This window comes from Lissotriton helveticus, chromosome 5_1 (assembly GCF_964261635.1).
Source record: "Lissotriton helveticus chromosome 5_1, aLisHel1.1, whole genome shotgun sequence".
Lineage (NCBI taxonomy): Eukaryota > Metazoa > Chordata > Amphibia > Caudata > Salamandridae > Lissotriton > Lissotriton helveticus.
The window spans coordinates 1,937,705,637-1,937,729,700 of NC_136065.1; the positions used below are offsets into that span (position 1 = coordinate 1,937,705,637).

Here is a 24,064-nt window from a genome sequence, read left to right on the forward strand (position 1 = left end):
AATAGACTGGGAAGTGAGTCTCGCCTGGATTATGTCCTGGCCCAAATAGTGAAGTGGCCAATAGTTCAGGACTTTAGGGTGATGGAGAGGTCCGATAGTGACCACAATCCGCTTGAGCTTGATCTTATCCATCCTGGCCCCCAAGCTCTCGGGATCAACGCGGAAGGGAACAAACCTCCTCTTCTCCTGGATAATAGCAGGAGAAGGATCAGGTGGGAGCACTTGGTTACAAGCAAGAACAAACTCCCCATGCTCTATGATGGGATAACTCCCATCTTGGAAACTGTGGGGAGTTTGGTTACCGAGGCAAACAACAAAGATTCCCAGGCCAAATTGTTCAAGGCTCACGAGGACCTTATAAAAGCTGCGGCCCCCCATCTCTCCTGCAGTTCACGAAAGCCAAGAGAGGGGCGGCAAGGCAAACTATCATGGTATAACCTAGCATGTAGAAGGGCAAAAGCAGAACTCCTCAGACTAATTAAAGAGGGGCTAGGGGGGGATAGCTTAAAACATAGTAGGCGAGCCTACAAGAAACTTGTTGCCCACGCTAAGGCCGAATGGGAGGAAAATCAGTGGGAAGAACTCACCAAGGCACTAGCGATCCAAAACCATCGTCTGTTTTGGAGGATAGTGAGCGGGGGGGTCGGGGAACTTACAATCGGCACTAGAGCCCAACATTGCTCCAGAGGTGTGGCAGGCACACTTCCAGTCTTTATACAGCTCTGAGCCGGGAGAATCTCTTGCTGTAACTGAGGCGGGCTGGCCGGGTTACGAGGGGGAGCCAATAACGCTGGGTGAGGTCACTGCTGCCATCTCAGCTCTTGCTTCGGGAAAGGGACTGGATGGCTTACCTGGGGATATGTTTAAGCAAGAGCCCATTGTCTGGGTGCCCTACCTCACTGCCCTTTTCAATGGAGTCCTTGACGGTATGGAAATCCCTAGTACTTGGCTGGGGGCGGAGGTGGTCCCCATCTTCAAAAAGGGCTCGGCTCTGCTCCCAGCCAACTACAGACCCATCAGTTTAATAGACGTAGCACAGAAGCTGTTTGGTAGGGTTCTGCTGAATCGGCTACAGGATTGGATGGAGGAGGTGGGTGCCCTTAGCCCCTATCAGGCGGGATTTAGGAGGGGAGTATCCACAGTGGACCAGGTTTTCAGATTGAACCTCATCTACTGGAGGGCAGCAAAATTCGAGGGCGGTAGTCTGTACACAATTTTTGTGGACTTACGGGCCGCCTTCGATCTGGTGCCTAGGCGGAAACTCTGGAGCATCCTGGCAGAGATGGGCGTCCCCCCGGATATCCTATTAATCTTACAGAGGCTCCATCACAATAATTATGCCCGAGTGAGGTGTGGGCATTCGGGGGAACTGACCGATAGATTCCCCGTTGGCCGGGGGGTAAGACAGGGTTGTGTGTTGGCACCGACCCTGTTTTGCCTCTTCGTCAACGGGGTAATCGCTCACCTAAATGCCACCGATTACACTGACGCCCCCAAATTGAATGGCAGCAGGGTGCCCGCAATTATGTTTGCGGACGACACCCTGCTGCTATCCAAAACCCCAATGGGGATACAGAGGATCCTTGATTCTTTTGTAGCCTTCTGCACCGACAGGGGGCTAGAAATCAATGCGACAAAAACCAAATTCATGGTTTTGAACCAGAGTCAAAAATTGCGGCCAAATCCGCAACTGGGAGCTGTACGACTTGAGAGAGTATCCACCTTTGAATATCTTGGTGTGACTCTTAACGAAACCATGTCTTGGGGATCCCATCAGACTAGGGCAAACCTCAAGCTCACACAAACAACTGGGGGTATCGCCCGGATGATGACTGGTTCATCATACCGCCCATTGGGGGCACTAATCCAGATATATAAGGCCCAGGCTAGGGGAGCGATCATGTACGGGGCGGAATTGTGGGGTCATATCCCTTGCCGGAGTCTGTCACTTACGGAAAATAAGTTCATAAGACGGATAGCCGCACTACCGCCCAGTACTCCGCTCCTCCCCTTGAGGCTCGATTTGGGCCTACGACCGCTAGCCGATGAAATAAGTCTGAGACCCATAGCTTTCTGGCGTAGGCTGTGGAGCAGTAACGATCTTGCAGAATATAGGGCGGAATTGGTCGAATTACTGAACCACCCAAAAGCGCTTCACATCCCCTGGGTCAAAAACATACAAGTCACTTGTATGGAACTAGGGCTCCCTGACTTATGGACGGATCCGGCGAATGCCGCATCAAACATCTCCAAAAGGTTCCTGGCCAACACATATCATGAACAAAAATTAGCTAGGGCCCGAGTAATGCAGGCAGAAGGGTCCTTATCTTCTGTGTTTTTGCAAAGCAAGGACCTTTATAGGTTTGAAAAGGTATTGGATCCTATCTCCCCTGTACTTGCCAGGAAGTTGTTTCTCCAATGGAGATACGGCACACTGCCCTTCCGGTCCTTTACAAGCACTTGGGCACCATGCTCCATTACAAAGCAGTGTCCGGCCTGTGATGCCATGGAGGAAACCGATCTACATGTGGCTTTCTTCTGCCCAGCCTACAAGGCAGCTAGAAAATACTGGCTCCTCCCACTGATAAGGAATATGGGCTGTAGGGAATATGCACCAATGTATAGGATTTTAAAATCTGATGTCTCTGGCCCAACTGTTTTTGCATTAACAAAATTTTTTATTAAGGTTTGGTACACGCGCAACCGTATTTTAAGACGTTGGGTCCTTCTTAAAATTTCAGATGTATAGTTTTTAAAGCATTTTTGTATATACATTCCAATGGTTTTATCCTTGTATGAATTGATTCATCTGTGATGTATATGTGTACTGTTCATCTTTTATGGCCAATTGGCCGAAATAAAGATTGGAAAATGGAATTTTAAAAACATAAGGGCTTTGTCATTTACAAAACCAATAGCTCCAACTTTCCTACTGCGAGACCTATTGGCAACGCCAGTGCTTGTTTGAGATGCCCATTGATTGGTATCTGCCTTTTAGTGCACATTCCCTGAGATTATTTATTTCTGCTTTCAGTGCACAATTCGGATTATCAGATAGGTTGTGCTACTCTAGTGCATTTCACTAACCAAAAGAATGCAGAGTGACTAGTCTGAGCTACTTAGTGGCACGGTGGTACACAGTGATGGAGTCGGCTCTGTCTAGTTCTGTATGAAATTTTCGGAGTGTGTAACTGACTTTCGACCTTTCCTACCGTCTGTTAATTGAGCTGTTTCTGGTGGTCATTCGGGGTCGAGTATTTGTGAAACAGTATGTGGGCGAGTGGCGGCTCCTTTAAACGTGACATTGATGCAGCCGGTTTAATGCATACCTCCAAGCTTGGCAACAAGGAAACATTCAGACGCACGTGGTTTGTTACATCTCTGACTGGACATGTATGTAATGTTTTTCTCCTGAATTTAATTGAGACAGTAGATTTTTGTTATGACGGGGGTGGGGGGAGAGGCAGCAACACCGTGAAATTGTATTTTGGGGTGAAAATAGACAGGTGCGACTGGCGTACTTGCGCAGGAATTATAACTTTTCAAAAGCAATATTGTGCGTTTTCTGTGTACTTTCACCCTGTATATATTACGCATGCCGGGTCTGTCCGTATCACTGCATTTAAATGGACAACGCCTTACTAAACTTTGCTCGCGAAATCAGCCTGAGTATTGAATGCATCATTCTGTACTTTGGTTATTTTTGAGTTACTTAATAAAAACAAAACGGTACAATTTAGAATATTTTACGGGAGAGAGTGAGGCACGTGCGGGAGAATGTCTTGCTGTACATTGAAGCCATGGCATGCTTTTAAAACACACACAAGTGCTTTTGCCTGTTTACAATGGATTGGAATGAAAGAAAAAAAAACAAGCGAGAAGATGAGCGGCCGGGAAACTGAAAGTACGGCCGGCCGGCCATCCATAAATAATTAGGGGAGGAGAAGCCGAGAAGCCGCAGAGCGCACGCTGGGCGAAGCCCTTTGATGTGCTGCGAAGATGAACGGCCGGGAAACTGAAAGTACGGCCGGCCGGCCAGCCATAAATAATTAAGGGAGGAGAAGCCGAGAAGCCGCAGAGCGCACGCTGGGCAAAGCCCTTTGATGTGCTGTGCGGCCGTTAAAAAAAATGCAATTAGGAGGGAGGGAGGTTGATGCGCGTGCTTGTTTGGTCACGTTATTCACGTGAACTTAAAGAAAACCGCAGCGCAAGAAGCCCTTGGTTTCACGAGGATTTTCAGGACATGAATTCTCCCTCCGCTCAATGCGCTTGCCCGCATTGATAGGTCGCGAGACCTAAAAATCTGTAAGAATCTGTAGATACTAAGAACTATAGATCGAAGCCTCGAGTGTCTAGATTTGGAGCGATTATGTTTGGAGCATTGATAAGAACTCGAGGAACACCTTTACACGTGTGTGATAATCCTTTAGGAATTGGCGAGCTTCTAGGATGTTCAACACAAGTGGTGGGGATCGGTAGTAGAAGCTGTAGGAGCTACTGGAGCCACAGGAGAAATAGGCAAAAAGTAGTTGGTGCTGAAAACGTGGTACTCTGATGGAGTTCCAGGAGCAGAAAACACACACTGGGTTAAAGGTCATCATGGACAATATGCATTTGAATCGTCTGAATTCAGTGTATGTAGCAATCTCTTCTTCTTAACTTGCAAGCCCAAATTCACAAGTGGTCTTCTTCCATGTCCGATGCCTCCTCAAAGTTGATACACTGGATGGGGCTGTGGTAGCAGGTGCACAGTCTCTCAGATCTTCTGTCATTTTGGGATGCTTGAGCTGGTCTTCTTGCAGGCCAATAGAAATGTTCTCCCAATCCTCATGAATATGCTCTGGCGGAAAGTACAGGGGTCTGGGCGATTGAAAACTGGGAAGGCACCCAATATAGACATCACTGTTTGGGTCTTTTTTCCCCACGAGTAGGACACTTCACAAAAAGGGAGCGCATTATATGGAGACATTTTTTTTTTTTTCTGTCTGAAAAACAAAAAATAACTTACTTTTGGTCCTGAAAGACATATAGTAAAGTTCTTTTTGGGAGGCATGGAAAGGTTTTCCAAATAGAAAAAGTATGACCTCAATCCTCCAAGATGCTGGGGGGAAAAAAAAAAATAAAAAAATAAAAAAAAAAAGAACTGCTTCGCCTGTCACCAAGAGAGCATGATGTAATACTAGTGGTATGGTATTCCGTAAAGGAATAGTGACAGTTCCCAGCCTTTTATGCTACATTGCTCTTATTTCATCTCATCCTGCATTTGTAAGGAATATGCTACTTACCAGTATGCATCTGTTCTTGGCATAGAGGGCTGCAGAGTGGTACATTTATGAATAGATCGCCATCTGGTGTTGGGCTCGGATGATTGCACTTGTTTTTCTTCTGGAGAAGTCTTTGTCGTCATAGATGACTCCTCCTCTTGGTGTTAGTGCGCATGGGCATCGGCTCCATCCTTAGATTGTTTTGCCATAGTAGGGTTAGATGGAGTAGTGTAGTATAATACATAAAGATATGCCCATGTAAGTGTATCTAAATAAGATAATGTTGGGACAGACACAGGTTTCCGGGGAGGCAGGGAGGGCATGTACCACTCTGCAGCCCTCTATGCCAAGAACAGATGCATACTGGTAAGTAGCATATTCCGTTCGAGGCATATGGGCTGCAGATGGTACATTTATGAATAGATTGTACAGCAGTTACCTCCCTAGCGGTGGTCACCAGTGTCTGTCGCAACTGTTTGAAATAGAGTTTTTAATACAGCTTGGCCCACTCTGGCTTGTTGTGCAGCCTGTACATCAACACAGTAGTGCTTTGTGAATGTATGTGGTGTAGACCAAGTTGCTGCTCTACATATGTCATCTAGGGGAATGTTCCCTAAGAATGCCATAGATGCTCCTAGTTTTCGTGTAGAATGAGCTCTAGGAGGAACAGTTAATGTTCTCTTTGCTTTAATGTAACATATTTGTATACATCTTACAATCCATCTAGCGATGCCTGCTTTAGAGATAGGATTGCCCTTATGTGTTGGGGAAAATGCTACAAATAGTTGTTTAGTTTTCCTGAAGTTTTGTGTTCTTTCTATGTAGTACAAAATGGCTCTTTTGACATCTAGTGTATGTAGAGCCCTTTCTGCTACCGTCTGTGGCCTTGGAAAGAAGACTGGTAGTTCCACTGGCTGGTTGATGTGAAATGCTGAAATTACTTTAGGCAAGAACTTTGGGTTTGTTCTAAGAACCACTTTATTCTGGTGCAACTGTAGGAATGGTTCTTGTATTGTCAATGCCTGTAATTCACTTACTCTCCTGAGTGAGGTAATGGCTATAAGGAAAGCCACCTTCCATGTAAGGAATTGTATTTCGCACCTATGCATAGGTTCGAAAGGTGGCCCCATTAGTCTGGTGAGTACTACGTTGAGGTTCCAGACTGGGGAAGGTGGTAATCTTGGTGGAATGACTCTTTTAAGGCCTTCCATGAAGGCTTTTATCGCTGGTACTCTGAACAGTGATATGTGCTGCCTGTTTTGTAGGTACGCTGCTATAGCTGCTAGGTGTACCCTGATAGATGTGTACGCTAGATTACATTGCTGTAAGTGTAATAAGTAGCAAATAATCTCCTTTGTTGATACCTCCAGAGGGTTGATATTGTTATTAGTACAGTGTATAGCAAACCTCTTCCACTTAGCTGCATAGCATGCTCTGGTGGTGGGACGTCTCGCTTGTTTAATTATCTCCATGCAATTTGGGGGTAGATCTAGGATTTCAGGAGCCAGATCGCTAGGTTCAATTGTGTGGGATCTGGGTGCATTATTTCTCCATGGTTCTGTGTAAGGTGCATGGGTAGAATTCGTAGCTTTTGATGTGGCACTTGTGAGAGTTGCAGGAGCGTGGTGAACCACGGTTGTCTTGCCCACGTGGGTGCTACTAGTATCATGGTCATTGAGTGTTGTTGTAGTTTTCTGACCACTAATGGGATTAGTGGGAGGGGGAAAAGCGTATGCAAATTTGTTGGACCAATTTATCCATAACGCATTGCCCTGCGACAGGTGGTGCGGGTACCTGGACGCGAAGCTTTGGCATTTTGCGTTCTGATGAGTGGCAAAGAGGTCTATCTCTGGCTGTCCCCATCTTTGGAAGAATGGCTGCAGTATTTGTTGGTGCAGTTCCCATTCGTGTATTTGTTCCGACTGTCTGCTTAAGATGTCTGCTATCTGGTTTTGGACTCCTGGTAGGTGTTCGGCTAACAGATAGATGTTTTGAGGAATGGCCCATCTCCAGATTTCCTGTGCTAGTCTGGATAGTTGGAGAGAGTGCGTCCCCCCCTCTTTTTGAATATAATACATTGCTGTCATGTTGTCTGTTCTGATCAGGACTGCTTTGTTGGTAACATGTATTTGGAAGGCTTTTAATGCTAGAAACACCGCTAGTAGTTCTAGGTAATTGATGTGCAGTCTTTTTTCCTGCACACTCCACCTTCCTTGTACTGTGTATTTCTCCATATGTGCTCCCCATCCTGTGAGCGATGCGTCCGCTGTTATTGTCACCTGTGGAATTGGTTCTAGGAACGACCGCCCCTTGGCAATGTTTGTTGTGTTCCACCACTTCAGAGAGCGGTGTGTGCGGTCGTCTACCAACACCAGATCTGTAATCTGTCCTTGAGCCTGATTCCACTGTGTCGCTAAGCATTCTTGTAGCGGACGCATTTGTAGTTTGGCATATGGTATTAGCAGTATGCAGGATGACATCATCCCTAATAGCTGCATGAACACTCTTGCTGGTAGTGAGTGTTGTGGCTGGAATCTTTGAATGATTGTAAGCATTGTTTGGATCCTGACTGGATTGGGGTATACTTTGGCTTTTTCTGTGTCTATAGTAGCCCCCAGATATTGTTGAACCTTGCTTGGTTGTAGGTGTGACTTTGTGTAGTTCACCGTGAACCCTAGCTGGTGTAGTAGCTGAATTGTCTTTTGTGTGTTTTGAAGACATTCCTCTTGTGACTTGGCCTTTATTAGCCAGTCGTCCAAGTATGGGAAGACATGTATTTGTTGTCTTCTTAGGTGAGCTGCCACCACTGCCAGGCATTTTGTGAACACCCTTGGTGCCGTTGTGACACCAAACGGAAGGACTTTGAACTGATAATGTTGTCCTTCTACCACAAACCTGAGGTATTTCCTGTGGGCTTTGTGAATCGGGATATGAAAGTAAGCGTCTTTTAGATCCAGTGTAGAAAGAAAGTCCCCTTTCTTCAGTAAAGGAAGTACCTGTTGGAGCGTGACCATGTGGAAATGTTCCGAATTTATGTATGCGTTGAGAGGTCTTAGGTCCAGTATCGGTCTTAGAGACCCATCTTTTTGGGGAATTAGGAAGTATAGGGAGTATACTCCTGTTCCTTGTTGGTGCTGTGGAACCTTCTCTATGGCATGCTTTCCTAGCAGGGATAATACTTCCTGCTTTAACAGTGTCAGGTGATCTTGTTTCATTGGACGCTGTTTGGGGGGGATGTTTGGTGGGGTAGATGTGAGTTCCAGGCAATAACCATGTTGGATAATTTGTCTCACCCACCTGTCTGATGTGATGTTTTCCCAGACAGGTAGGAACTGTGATAGGCGTCCCCCGACCGGTGTTATATGGTCTGGGGGGAGCTGTATGAAGTCACTGCTTTGGGGTTGGAGAGTTGCGGTTGTTGTTGTTTCCGCGACCTCTACCCTTGTTGTTGTTACCTCTGTAACTACCTCTAGAATTACCTCTGGGTGATGTAGGTGTAAAAGAGGTTTGTTGCTGGCTTGTACCTGTATTTTTGGATCCTCCTCTATAGGTGGACCTACGAAAGGAACCTCCTTGTGTCGGCTGTTGCAATGCTCCCATTGATTTAGCCGTTTCCGTATCCTTTTTCATTTTTTCTAAGGCCTCATCTGTCCCTGTGCCGAAAAGTGTTTTCCCATCAAAAGGTTGGTTCAGTAACGATGTTTGTACCTCTTGTTTGAACCCTGATACCCTGAGCCATGCATGTCTCCTTAACATGATGCTTGTGTTTGTAGATCTTGCTGCAGTGTCTGCCGCGTCTAGGGCGCACTTTATGGAAGTGTTAGTAATTAACTTCCCTTCTTGTATGAGTTGATCTGCCCTCTTTTGATGTTCTTTAGGGAGATGTGTGATGAGTTTTTCTAATTCATCATAATGCGCTCTGTCATACCTTGCAAGTAGTGCTTGCGTATTAGCTATGCGCCAGATGTTTGCCGCTTGAGATGCTACTCTCTTGCCAGAGGCATCTATTAGCTTAGACTCTGTCAGGAGGTGGAGCTTCTCCTGTAGATAAAGAGTTTGCTCTCTTACGAGCGTTTGTGACCACTAGTGAGTCTAGAGGAATTTGCCCTTTAATGTATATTGGGTATTTTGGAGCTGCCCTATATTTCTTATCGATTCTTGGGTTCAGTACCCTAGCCCTCACTGGGTCTTTGAATATCTCTGATGTATGACTGAGAAGGCTCTTAAGCATTGGTAGTGTTCCTGATGTTCTTTGTGCAGTAGGTAGTGTTTCTAATAAGAAATCCTCTATTTGAGGTTCTGCATGTAGTTCTACCTTGTGATATGTTGCAGCTCTATTAATGAGTTGCGCAAAACCAGTATTATCATCAGGAGGTGAAGGTTTTGAAGGATACATTTCAGGGTCGTTATCGTTATCTGACCCTACATTGTACTCTTCCCATGGGTCTGCCTCCTCTGGGATTGTGTCTTCATCATCCCCAGGATGTTCCCCCTCCCCTGTGTCACTCTCTACATCTGTTGTAGGTGTAGATGGTCGTGTGGGAGGAATATTTGGTCTATTGTGAGGAAGAGGAGAAGATGGTGTGTGTCTAGGTTTTGGAGAAGGGGGAGGAGTTGTATTTGTCCCCCATTGTTCTCTTCTTCGGATGAGTTTTGTCGTCCGAATGTTCATTCTTCCTCTTTTTAGGTAGTTCTGTGACTACCTTGCCAGTTTTTGGATCAATAAACAGAGTCTTTTGTTTAGGATCGGTCTTGTATTCCTGTGTCGGTACCGCAGTTTTCGGTTCCGAAAGGTGTTTTTTCTTCTGACTGTCCATTTGTATTTTCGGCACCGAGATTTTATTCGGATCCGATGTCTTCGGTATCGAAGATGTCCCCGGTGTCGAGGGTGTTTGACGTCGAAACGTGTTTCGGTGTCGACATGGACTGCTTCGACTTCGAGCTTTCCTTGCCTTGGAGCTTCGGTGTCGATGTGGTCCGTTTATCGGAACCACCATGATGGGAGACCGAGTGTTTCGGTTTCGGTTTCGTTGCCGGGCTTGAAGGCGGGGCGTCGGAAACTTTTTTCGGTTGTCTGACCGGGCTCGAGGGCGGGGTCGACACCGTGCGGGGTCTGTTCTTTGGTAAAGGGACGTCGTCACTCACGGTTTGTTGGACGTCGATTTCCTCGACGTCGGACTCGTCCACTTCAGACCCCGCCTCGTCGGCCTCTTCTTCCTCCTCTTCTGGGTGCTGGTCCTCGAACAGCTACGGGATTGCTTGTGACTGCATTCTCGATACCTCGTGTCTTCGGGCTCGACGGTTTCTAATCGTCGATTTTGAAGAGAACGCTGCACAGGCCTCACAGTCCCTGGATTCGTGTTCAGGGGACAAGCAGAGGTTGCACACCTCGTGTAGGTCCTTGTGTGGGAACTTAGCACCACACGTTGGACATTTTTTGAATGGAGTCCTTTCCATGGACCCCGGGCTGGACTACTTCGAGTTTCTCGTAGTCGTCGTCCTTCGAAACGCGTCGGTATGGAAGTGAAGTCGCGTTCGATAACAATACCGTCGAATTGGAAAGGGTTACGCGCCGAATATAACCTTCTTTATCGAAGTCGGTCCGGAGCGCTTCGATCCTCATCCGAACCCGATGGCGGAAAAAAACAATCTAAGGATGGAGCCGATGCCCATGCGCACTAACACCAAGAGGAGGAGTCATCTATGACGACAAAGACTTCTCCAGAAGAAAAACAAGTGCAATCATCCGAGCCCAACACCAGATGGCGATCTATTCATAAATGTACCATCTGCAGCCCATATGCCTCGAACAAAGGGTTTATGAAAGGTTTTTGTTTAACCCTACTGAAAAGAAAGACTTTTTAGATTACTGTAATTTTTTTTTTTATCGAAGAATATTACTGAAAGCTGGATAATCTGGCCTGTAAAAGGCTGTGGAATATAGGTTTTAAAAATACGTTTTTTCCAAAAAGAAAAACATTGTATATTTTGGTGAAAATGTGCTCTGGGATACAGTGCCTGGGAGGGACAATTAAATGCTTAGGACAATAAATGAAGATCCCGTGAGAATAACTATCTTAACTAGGAACAAAAAAAAGGTCTGGTATTCCAAACAGAGGCCACATAATGACTTTAGCAATAAACAAACCTGTAGGTCCATTATAGACATCAGATCCTGCCACTGCTGCTCCAAATCCAGGGGGGACTCTGTATCTGGGAGAAGAGGTGATAAAAGATCCTCTGAAGTCACTGATGGTGTGCCTTCACTAACACTGGACTCCGCTTCTATCAAACCGGAGGGAACAGCAGCTGGAAACTAGGCAAAACAATGCATTAACTTGTGTTAATATTTGCAGATATATTCTATTTGTTACCTAGAAAGGAGGATATCCTGATAAGTATTCGGTACATTGGAATGTGACCAATCGAACGGCATAGCCCTGACAGGAAGGTATTGAAAGTGTGCCCTAGCCCCTATTCCTATACAGTAGCTAGCCTGCAATGTAATTGTAGAACTTACAACTGCTTCTCAAACATTTTCAATTTTAGCATTGTGCATCTGGTAATATGCATGTGATTAGCGCATACACTTTCATACACAACTCCCGCAGCCCCTTCCCAGCTCACATGTGGGAGACTGTCATGGTGGATTTGATTTATGTCAAGAGGGTAGGAGGAGGGTGTTGGTATTCAGCGAGAGTCTGGTGGGTCCTAAAAATAGTATGAAGACAGCGCTGGGCAGCCAATATAAAGATGCATGCCCAATATGTATTTCAAAATTCTCTTTTCAGCTTTGGGTCAAAGTTCACTGACCCAAACCTTTTTTATTGCACTTTCTCATGTTTTACAGTAAAAAGGTGGTTCTTGGCAAAATGCTGGTTGTCCATTACCAACTGGTCAAAGGCCTGACCGAGTGATTATTTTGCCATTGGCGGGAGAAAGGGTGGATAGATTAATATTTGCGAGGCATCATCTTGCCATTATTGTACTTCATTATTGCACATATAATTAGTCTTCCTTCACATTAAAGCAACTCTTTAAAAAATACATTTGCATGGATATCAACAAGTAGTTGCTGTCTAATAGTAATAGAGATATCCATAGTTGTTTGCCATACAGGAAATCTGTGAAAGAGGTGAAGGGGCTTTAAGTTAATGAATGAGGAGGATTGAGGCAACCGTGGGGGGGTTGGGGGAGATGAGTGGGCAGGAAGCGCCAAATGACCTTGACGTCTTTTGGGAGGGAAGGGATGAGGGGGAGCTAGATTGGGCAAAGCAATGGACGGGGGAGAGAGCAACTTAGATCACTTGGGATGGGAGCAGGTTTTGAAAGGGTGGGGAGGGGCTATGTTCCACAAAAAAAGTAGATTAACATTGAAGATAGGAACAAAACGCATGCACACACATGGAAGGCAGACAGCAAAAGCCTCCGGTATCGCTAAACCCTTCTATTTATCCACCAAGTCTTAGTTTGCCTAGTGCTGCTCTTTCCACCTGTGGTTTGGTAGTCTCTCTCAACATTGCACATTTCCACCTCCAATCTCTTCAAAGTTTCTAGCAGTGTTCTCAGCACACTGGACTGATTAGCTATGCTTGCCCCCCTTTTGCAAGCCTTGAAGGCCTCCTTGACCACACCTGGGCTGGTGATTGATTGGCCACTGAAATTAAAGTGTTCTGCAAACGTCCACTTCATCTCCATCCAAAAGAGTTTCTGATAGGGCTACCGATGAAAGCTGCCACGGTCTATACTTGGCAGTGGGTTCCGGGGTCTTGCATACCAATTTAATGGGAGAGTCAGACACAGGGGTATTGAATTTTTTTTCAAACTACTTAACTAAGGGATAAAATGCTACTTAGGTCTACTTGTCCTGTAAAAACCATATGTCTCCCCTAATCCCTACATCTTGAATAAAAGTGGTCAGATAAAACATGTAATATATCATTAAAATCAATAAGCAATTCAATGCTTTGTAATAATACTAAAAGAAAAACTTGAAGTGATATTATTCAGATTATCCCAAAGTATGAAAACTGTATAGGAATACAATAAATGATCTTGCATGGCAGGCAGTTCCAAGACTCATACTGACAATACTACAAAAGTTATGATAGTGGCCTCTTATGTCCGCACACAACCTTAGTGCCTTCTGCTGCAAGCCAGAGATCAATAGCTGTGCTGGGGTCATACTCCTCAAAGTTGGATCCTTCTATCTTAAGAAGCATTAGGTCTTGGATAACATCTTGATTTAACGGTGTTCTTAGTGGGTTTTTAAAGATAGTCATTGCAGAAAATACACGTTCAGCTTCTGCTGTAGTTACACTGAACGTGAGCATCATTTCTACGAGCTTTAATATATTAGTCAACATGGAAGGTCTTGTTGCTAGCAGGGTACAGTATGCAGACAATACAGGAATGCCTTTGGCCTGAAAGCTTTTCAAATGGCATTCAAGTCCACAAAACTCACACACAGGATATATCGGACTCCCGCCCAAAGGCACAAGTTTGGTCTCATTGCAAAAGATAGAGGCCTGCGCTGATCTGCGCCCGACTTCTCCCACCTCGCCTGGCTGTGCCCCCAGGTCTCCGCATACTGGCGCGAGGTCTGCACTGCAACCTGATCCTCTGCTTTGCCTCTTGGGCTTCGTCAAATTTTGTCCAGATGCCTCCTGCTGCTTGATTGCCATGCTGTTGGTCCTCGCGCGGCGCAGGGTTTCAATGTGTTGGGGTCGCAGCCCTGCACCCAAGGTTGCCCTTTGGCTTGAGGATGCGTCACGCTGCCAGACCCTCCGGTCTAGAATTCTGCCACCTGCTGCCAGCCAGATCCCACCCAATGACATATGGGGTCCACTTGTGTCCTACCTTTTAAGTCACAATTTCCAGCGCCCGGCGACTTCGCCAGCGCTCTGCCCACGGCGGCAGCCGGTGAAGATCAATGAGTAGCTCCCCTTCCGCTCTCGCTCCCCTCTGCTCCATCTGCCTCCCTCACCTACTTATGGTGCCTTTTTCAGTTCTCACTTTCTCAGCATCTCCACGATATTGCTCCACGATATTGTTTTCAAGTGTTACATGCTCACGGTAAACTTTCCTGTGACATATTGTACGATTGTGCATAATGCCTTGAAACTGTGCAATCCTGTAATGTAATGTTTACAAACTTATTTTCTTAAACTGCTGCATATATTCACCCAAATCACTCTTTAGGCCTTCTAGGGTCAATGCACACCTCTCTACAGCAGGTGGGACATGCAAGAAAAGCAGTTTATTAGACTGAAAGAATTCTGAAAGTTGAGACACTGGCTGCAGAACATCCCTCAGATTGTAAAGGTTTTTTTTTTATAAATGAAAGCTAATTACAATTGAGAGCACTTCTTTGCCTTAAAGGCAGAATCATCACTCCCAGCTGCAACATGTCCCAGGTGTAGAACCACTACCTGCAGGTTTTGTTGCATGGCTACCAAAGACCTGGTTTTGCTGAATATCCATCTAAACTGTTTAATAATAGGTAATCTGCTAATAGTGTAGGGTTTCCAATCATTGACTACTCTCACCAGCAGTTTCCTGTTAGATAATTGCAGTATGAAACGCGTTACTTACCTGTAACAGCAGTTATCCAGTATTGGTGTCTTTCATAGATTCACATGCCTGAATCATTCCCCGTCGTCGAGACGGGAGCCTCCAGGACATAGAAAAGTAATGTCCTATAGACATACATAGAGAAAAATAGGCCTAAGGGCCTCACCTTAGTAGCCTATCCTTGTCCTTATGTAAAAAGGACCAAACTATTAGAGCCAGCCAATCAGCCATCACCTCCCTCTAGAACCTTCCTGACAGGAGCCTCAGTCTCTCAGATTTTCGTACGCACCAAGCTAGGTAGGCGTAATATAGGTAGTGAGAGGGCGTGAGCCCTTCCAGGGGAGGCGGGAGGGTTGCATGTGAATCTATGAAAGACACCAATACTGGATAACTGCTGTTACAGGTAAGTAACGCGTTTCTTATCCAGTATTAGGGGTGTTTTTCATAGATTCACATGCCTGAATCAGAGTAGTCAGCAATATATTATGCACATTCCTGATGTAAGCATGTTATACTATAGTCATATCCGATAATACATCTATCAGCATACGTCAATACATATATATATATATCTATCTATATATATCATAACAACAAGAGATGTGCATACCAGGATGGCGGGAAGTTGGAGGGCACACCTCACTGGAATAGATGTCGAAGCACCGCCTGTCCCACTGCAGCGTCCTGCAGAAGCTCAACATCCAGGCAGTAGTGTCTGGAGAATGTGTGCGGTGACTTCCATGTCGCCGCTCTGCAAATGTCCAGAATCGGCACTCCAGCGAACAGCGCTGCTGATGTGGACATTGCTCTGGTGGAATGTGCTTGAACAGTAGCATTCAACGGCCGTCCGGCCTTCTCATGGCAGAATGCTATCGCTGAAGAGATCCACCTGGAGATGCTCTGTTTCGTTAGAGGCAGACCCAACCCTGGTCTGCTGTAGGCCACAAAAAGCTGTGACGACTTCCTGAAGCTTTTTGTCTTGTCCAGGTAAAACTTTATACACCTTTTGAGGTCTAAGGAGTAACGTTCTTTCTGCTGCAGTGGTAGGGTTTGCAAAGAAGGAACGTAGAACCACCGGTTCATTAAGGTGAAAGTCTGAAGGCACTTTCGGTATGAACTTAGGATTCATCCTCAGCACCACTCTGTCTTGTTTAAACTGCATGAATGGTTCCTGAATGGATAGAGCTTGTAACTCGCTGACTCTCCTGGCCGATGTTAGAGCGAGCAGAAGAGCCACCTTCCATGAGATATACTTGATGGGTGCTCGATGAATGGGCTCAAAAGGGTGCTTCATGAGTTGGGTGAGGACCAAATTGAGGTGCCATGTGGGTGGGATCCTTCTAGGTCTTGGGAAGGACCTATATAATCCTTTGAGGAACTGCTTAATAAGCCTACTGGACCAAAGCGAAGGAGCCTTTGAGGACCTGGTGAATCGTGAAATTGATGCCAAATGCACTTTTATAGATGCATGCGCCAACCCTGACTGTGATAAGTGCAGAAGGTATGGCAAGATCTGTACAGGTGTAACATGGAGAGGCGATAGTCCGTTCTCAACACACCACATGCAGAAACGTTTCCACTTTAGAGAGTACGTTCTGTTGGTACTGTCCGCTCTTGCTTTCGCCAGTACTTCCCTGCATTCTTGCGGGATGTCTAGATGACAGAATTCTCTGTGCTCAGGAGCCAGGCTGATAATCTGAGCGATTGTAGGTTCGGATGTTGGATCTGTCCGTTGGACATTGTCAGCAGGGTTGGGTGCTGTTGCAGACGAATCGGTGTCCTGATGGAGAGGCGACGAAGGTCCGAGAACCAGTGCTGCCGCGGCCAGAACGGGGCAATTAGGATCAGGGTACAAGGCTCCGCCTTCATCTTCCTGAGGACCCTGGGAATCATCGGGAATGGCGGAAAAGCGTACGCAAATACGCTGAACCAACCGATGGAAAGGGCATTTCCGAGTGACCCTGGTTGGGGATGCCAACTTGCATAGTTTGGGCATTTGGCGTTCTCCCTGGTGGCAAACAGGTCGATTCTCGGGGCTCCCCATTCCGAGAATACTTGATCCAACGTACTCTGGTGGAGCTCCCATTCGTGCGAGAGAGACATCTGTCTGCTGAGGGCGTCCGCGATGGTATTGTCCTTGCCCGGGACATAGTCCGCTTTGAGCGTGATCCCCTGGAGCACTAGCCAGTTCCAGATTTTCTGCGACTCGCGTGATAGAGTGAGCGAACGCGTTCCTCCCTGTTTGTTCAGGTAGTGCATCGTCGTGGTGTTGTCCGTTCTGACGAGCACCTGGGAGTTCTGGATACGTGGTAAAAAGGCTTTCAGTGCCAGGTACACAGCACGCAGTTCCAGAAGGTTTATATGGAAATGCTTCTCCTGCTCTGTCCATTTGCCGCTTACTTGGAGGTCCTGGAGGACAGCTCCCCAGCCTTCCAGGGATGCATCCGTGGTGATCACCAAAGGCGCTGCCGGAAGTAGGAATGGTAGGCCGGCCGACAGATTCCTGTGGTTCATCCACCATTGCAGGGTCTTGGACATTTGTGGTGTTATTCTCACTATGTCCTCGAAAGAACCTGTACTCTGAGTCCATTGGCATGTGAGGGCTTCTTGCAATGGGCGCATCCTGAGCCTGCAGTGCGGGATGAGGAGTATACAGGACGAAATCATGCCTAGTAGTGATTTGAAAGTTCGGACTCTGATGGACTTTCTTGATGCCACCGCCGTGGCCAAAGATATGATCTTGTGTTTCCGTTCGTTTGAAGGAAAAGCTTTTGCGCATTCCGTGTTCAAGGTCGCTCCAAGGAAGGAGATGCTTCTGGTTGGGGTCATGCAGGATTTCTCGAGATTGAGAGTCAATCCTAGCTGCCGAAAGAGATTGGTGCAGGCGTTGGAGGATTCGGTTGCGCCTGCCGCTGAGGGTGCTTTCACCAGCCAGTCGTCGAGGTAGGGAAAGACCTGGTGACCCATTTGACGTAGGAAGGCTGCCACAGGGGAAAGGCACTTCGTGAAGATCCGCGGTGCGGATTTGAGGCCAAACGGTAGGACTTTGAATTGGTAGTGGTGTCCTGCCACCTCGAACCTTAGGAATTTTCTGTGCCCTTTGAGTATCGGGATGTGGTAGTAGGCATCCTGGAGATCTAAGGATGTCATGTAATCTCCTTTTTCTAGAATGCCTAGTATCTCCTGGATAGTCACCATCCTGAACGACTGACTCTTTAGGAAAGAGTTGAGAGCTCTGAGATCCAATATGGGCCTCCACTTTTTCTCCTTGCGTATAAGAAAGAAGCGGGAATAGAATCCCCTCCCTCTTTGAGACGATGGAACCGTCTCGATCGCTCCCTTCTTCAACATCGCAGATATTTCCTGGAGCAACAGCCGTAGATGTTTGTGCGGCAGTTTGCGTGGCGGTGTTGGAGGCGGGATGGTGGTGAATTCCAGGGAATGGCCGAATCTTATTAATTGTAGCACCCATCGATCTGTGGTTATGAGAAGCCAATTTTGTAGGAAATGGGTCAACTTTCCTCCAATCTTTAATGATGGATATTGTGGCTGGACTGGCTGGAGTAATTGGTCACTGGCGTCCTCCAGTGCCCCTCCTCTGGTTCTTTCCTCGGAAGTTCGATCTTCCATACGAAGTTTGGCGACCCTGTTGCTGCTTCTGCTGGTATTGCGATTTATTTTGGTAGGAATAGGAGGATCTATTCTGGAAGGACCCTTTGTAGGAGGACTGGCCCCTGGACCGGTTACCCTGAAAGGACTGGTTTCTTGCCTGCAGCGTACCCAGTGCTCTAGCCGTATCGGTGTCTTTCTTGATTGTCTGGAGCGCTTCATCAATTGTGGCTCCGAAAAGATGTTGCCCGTCGAAGGGCATGTCTAGCACCTTTGCCTGTACTTCTTGCCTGAATGAAGTCGCCTTAAGCCAGCCCTGGCGGCGCAGGACTGCTGCCCCAGCTAATTGGCGAAAGCCCGTCATGGCTCCATCTATGGCACAATCGATGATCTCAGCTGCCGAATTTTGTCCTTCCGAGAGCAGTGCTTTGACTTCCTCCTGAACTGTATCTGGCAGTTCCGCTACATAAGGGACTATATCCTCCCACAGCTGGCGGTTATAACGTCCTAACAGGGCTATGGAGTTGGCCACCTTGATTGTCATGGCTGACGTCGTTGTGAACCTTTTCCCGATTGTGTCCAACTTTCTTCCTTCTTTGTCCGGTGGGGCTGACAAGGGAGAGGAAGGGTTGCGAGAATTCTTTTGGGCTGCCTGGGTTACCACCGAATCTGGTTTCGGGTGTCCATTAAAACAAGCTGCCGCCTTGGTGGGAGCTTTGTATTTCTTATCCAGGCGTGGAACCACCGCAGGTATAGAGGCCGGCGTCATCATCAGTTTCTTTCCCTGGTCCCAGAGAAAGTCTATAATTGGAATCGATTTCGTGATCTTCTTAGTTTGCTCCTTAAAATCATATAAGAAGCATTCCGTTTCAGTCGTTTCCATCTCCATGTGAAAACGCTTCGCTGCCCGTTCCATTATTTTATGGAAACCGCCAATGTCCACTGGCGGAGAGTCTGACTGGCGCGGTTGGGGCGAAGCTGGGGAAGGTGCCACATACTCCTCGTCATCTTCCTGATCCGTTCGATCCTCATGGACTTCGCCCTCTTCCATTTCCTCCGCCTCCTCATCTGAGGAATCTACCACCTGAGGTGAAACTTTTTCCTGGTAGGTCTGCGAAGTTGGCCGTGTCTGTCTTGGGGCTGCCGTTGGTGCATCAGTAGCAGGCGTCGGGCCCCCAGCCTCAGTTGTCGGTGCTTCCGGGAAACGTTGTTTGTAGTCCCGGATAAGGTGTTTAAGGTCATCCACAATGGAAGCAGGAAGGCACACCATCGGGGTCACCTCCGTTCTGACATGAGCTTGGAAAGAGTGCTCCTGGTAGCCCATTTCCTCTTGTTCTTCGTCAGTGCTTTGGCATTTCACATGAAGGTCTGAAATGGACGTAGCCTGATTCGTAAGTTCCTCTTCAGATTCTTCGCTCTGTAGAATCTCTGATGGTAAATGGCTTTGCACCTTGCTTGGTGATGTCGTTTCAGGTGTTATAAGTTTTTTAGCCACTTTACCAGACACAGGACCCTTAGCAGGAGCCCCTGTTGTCGTCCCCGGTGGCGTCGGCGGTGGTAGGGTCCATGACGACGTTTTTATTAGTTTGGACTTCTTCCATGGTTCAATGATGTCCAGATCAGTCGACGACCCTCCCGTCGACGGCATCGTCGTCGACGGCATGATCTCCGTCGCCGGTGCTTCCACAGACGAGACTTTCTTCGTCGACGCGCTCGTCGACGACGCGCTCGTCGATGATTCGTTCCTCGTAGACGATTCATTCCTCGTCGACGTTTTCTTCGTCGACGTTCTCGACGTCGATTCTCCCGTCGACGGCGGACTTCTCGTCGACGGTGCAGACGTCGACGGGCCTATCTTCATCGTCGATGGGTTCCTCGTCGACGGTGTCGTCGCCGACTGGCCCAATTTCATCGTCGATGGGTCCTTCGTCGACGGTGTCGTCGTCGACGGGCCCAACTTCGTCGTCGATGGGGTTTTCGTCGACGACGGCTTCGGCAGTATGATAGATGGTATGGGCTTACCCGCTGACGACGAAGATGGGGTGGTCGTCGTCGAGGCGAGAACAGACGACGCTGTCGTCGTCGTCGACACAGTCGTCGTCGTTGTGGAGACGGCGAGTGGCGTCAGAACCCTTTTTTGTGATGAAGATGACGCAGGCTTGGAGGATGAGTGCGTAGGCTTCTTAAAGGCATGAGAGCCTTTGTCAGACACTGAAGACGACGTCGACCTTGCCTCTGAAGATTTCTTTTGCACCTTCATAGGAGGAGTGTCTGAGGGGCCAGGGGACTCCTCCCTAGGCCTCTTGTGGGAGACGTCTGAGGTCATGGAGAAGCTTCCCTCTGAGGACTCCACATTATCCCTATGTTTAAGCCTGTCCAGCCAAATTAGAAGTCAACCTTCTCTATCCCTCAAGGTCTTGTTAGGGAAAGAGCGACATATCTTGCAGTCTTTAGGGACGTGGTCCGGATAAAGGCAATATAAGCATAGGTCATGCTTGTCCTCCACATGGAGCCTTTTCTTCCCACATGAAGAGCAGGCCCTGAAAAGGGCTTTCTTCTGGGATCCAGACATTCCTTATATTTATGAGGAAAGGAATCACTTACTGCAAGAGAAGAGTCTGAAGTATCCCTGCTCAAGATTTGGAGAAGAATTCCTTGTCACAAGTGAATAAGTAGGTTTTTGAAGAGATCCTGAGAAGAGCTCAGGTTGGAGACTCCCTAGCACAACGTGCGGTAGAAAATCTGAGAGACTGAGGCTCCTGTCAGGAAGGTTCTAGAGGGAGGTGATAGCTGATTGGCTGGCTCTAATAGTTTGGTCCTTTTTACATAAGACAAGGATAGGCTACTAAGGTGAGGCCCTTAGGCCTATTTTTCTCTATGTATGTCTATAGGACATTACTTTTCTATGCACCGGAGGCTCCCGTCTCGACGACGGGGAATGATTCAGGCATGTGAATCTATGAAAGACACCCCTAATACTGGATAACTGTGCTATCGTCAGCAAAAATGCAGAGAAAGCAAGAATTGAACATTTTTGTTGATGTCCTGTCGAATTATATCTATTTCACATTTTATGAATTCTGAGGCTTTTTTGAGTTGTATAATTTTCTCCAGCACCTACGCCTGCATTCTTCACTGTCCTACATAGGGTTTCCATGTCCGAGAGTGGCTTACCTTGTGTTGCAGTTAGGTAAGCATTGTTAAACAAGATGGTTAGTTTTTTCTTTCTCCTTCAGATTTTGCAGGGTTTGCATGTGGGGCTGCTCTGTAGGGGTACTGGAATTGAGGTACTTGCTGTAGGAATCTGAGACTGCAAGGCTTGCTCTTTAATTTCCTGGTGGTGCCATGAAACACGTCATATGTGCCTTACAAGTTTAATGAGCTCTGATTGGTTCAATGCGCAAATGTTCACATCCATTTAAAAATGTGTTTCTACCTGAACTCCAACACTCAAATGCTACAGCAGGATATTTTTGGCAAATAGTGTAGTGCATTTTTGGTGCGTCTCTCTCCTCACTTTCCTAAAGGCCAGAATTCCACCCAGTGAGACTGAAAAACTGATTCTTTTTACAGCATCATACGTTTTGTTCTTGGTTATGTTAGGATGATGTGGGGTGGTGTAAGGCCCAACCTCAGTTTTTTTTAGTTTCCTTCTCCTGGCTTTTCTTTATCAGTGTCTTTACTTTTTATTTAATCCAAAGTTGAATACACTTTGCGGAGACATATTTTCCTGTCAACAGGACAAACTGATCAAGTCTGAGAATATACTTGATTCAGAATTAAATTCACTGTCTAGAAATGTTGAGCTATTTATGGCAAAAAGCTTTTCACTTAGGAGACTGCACTAAATCTTGATATAGTTTTTCTCCACTGGTTTTCCAAATTTCCGAGAACGTTGAGGCAGTATGCTGCAATGAGCCTCCATACTGCTACTACGGTCCGTTGTGATCTGTTTCATGCCAAGTTGTGACGCAATAAAGACTGATGGCACACTGCTTACCCTCTAGATCTAAAAGTCAAGAAAAGATTTACACTAACAACAAGAATTTGAGCTTTGGAAAAGTATATGCTTACATAAAGGTGATTCATCCATATTAAAAATGTTTTAAAAACCTCTAGAAAGTACGTGTAATTGACTGTTCAAGAAAGAAGGCTAAAATAAATAGAGAAAATAATTAACAGAAAGACAGAAAGAAATGAGGCAAAAAGAAAGCAAAGAAAAAGAATGGAACAAGGTAAAGAAAAGGAAAGGCAAACAAGCATTTACAATGCAACGGTTTCGCCTTTGTAAAAGTTAGAGCTATTGGCATTTTTAATGACAAATTTTTTATTTATGTGTTGGTTTTGAAAACATAAATAAATGGCATGGTCATTTACAATGGCAATAGTTGGAAACAATTGTTTGTTAAATCAGAGCAGATGTGAATGACTCGCCCTGCCCAGGTATTTCCTCTATGTCTGTGTACGTTATACACGCGGCACTACAATTACCAGAATGCAGTGGGAATGGACAGTTCACACCTGTTGTGGTAAAAGGCTTCGGAGAGTGAAAACCTCGACCCTGCTCCTGAAAAGCGTCCAACAGCTCAGGGAGCGTGAGACCACATCTCAGGGAAAGTGTGGACTCAGCCCCCAAACAAGTGTCACCCACGTCCCCGAGAGAGTGTGAGACCCTTGCCAAGCAAGGCTGCGACCTTAGTACTGGGAGGGTGAGAAGCGAGCACTAGAACAGAAGTGACCACCTAGGGATTGTGAGACCCCCCCAATCCCCTATCTGCGGCGTGGACGCAGCCAGAACAAGTGTCACCCTCGTCCCTGAGAGAGTGTGAGACCCCAGTCAAGCAAGGCCTCGACCTTAGCACGGGGGGGGGGGGGGGAGAAGTGAGCACTAGAACAGGACTGGCCACCTAGGGAGAGGGAGACCTTCATCTGGAGAGGGTGAACGCAGCCCCGAGCGAGAGACCCTCCAGCCCTGAGAGAGAGACTTTAGCGATGAGAACGTGAGACTGTTAGTCCCAGGGGAGTCCCGGAAGCTCATTTAAGGTGAGACCCGCGCCATGGAAACGGCGTGGGCCCAGCCCTGAGGGAGGAAGACTATAGCCATGGCGTTACATTACCACTGCAACTATAGCTACAGGCAGCCCTTAATTTGAGCCGGGCACGTAATCAACTCCTGCGCTTTTCATGAGCATCAGTGTAGGACACATTCATTTGTGGGAGGCGCGGGAAGATAAAGTGTTTTGCCCAGAATCACAGGACATTGAGTCGAAGCCAAGACTCGAACCTGGTTCCCCAGCTGAGCAGCTCTGGCCTTTACGCTACATCCTCTACCCACTTTTATGGTTAATCGTTGATTCTGTTTTACGCAGCACTAACAATTGAAATGGGCTGGTGTAAGCTGCCTCCTGGCCAGAGCCCTGGCACTTATGGGTTTCAGTCGATTACCCACTTACTACAGGGGTGACAGCGCCAGCTCGCCGAGGTGATGGAGCAGACAGATGTGAGGGTGCACGAGTCACAGCTGCTGCAGTGCTTGGAACTTCAGTGTTAGGAGGCGCTCTTCGCCTCTGACAGAGCGAGGAAAAGTAGCCGCGTCAGCAAAACAAAGCTATATAGGC

At 46.9% G+C, this 24,064-nt stretch overlaps 1 protein-coding gene across 8 annotated transcripts in view; it reads right to left on the bottom strand.

Annotated features, from left to right (window-relative positions):
* The window catches only part of NFE2L1 (NFE2 like bZIP transcription factor 1), a 165,477-nt gene that overhangs the window by 14,725 nt on the left and 126,688 nt on the right, over window positions 1-24,064 (bottom strand). For 4 of the 8 annotated variants that reach the window (XM_078645563.1, XM_078645564.1, XM_078645565.1 and 1 more), the window contains exon 5: window positions 11,413-11,580. The exons of the other annotated variants lie outside the window; for them this stretch is intronic. In XM_078645563.1, coding sequence (XP_078501689.1) covers window positions 11,413-11,580 — 168 coding nt within the window. The remainder of the gene's footprint in view (window positions 1-11,412; window positions 11,581-24,064) is intronic. 8 annotated transcript variants of the gene reach the window in all.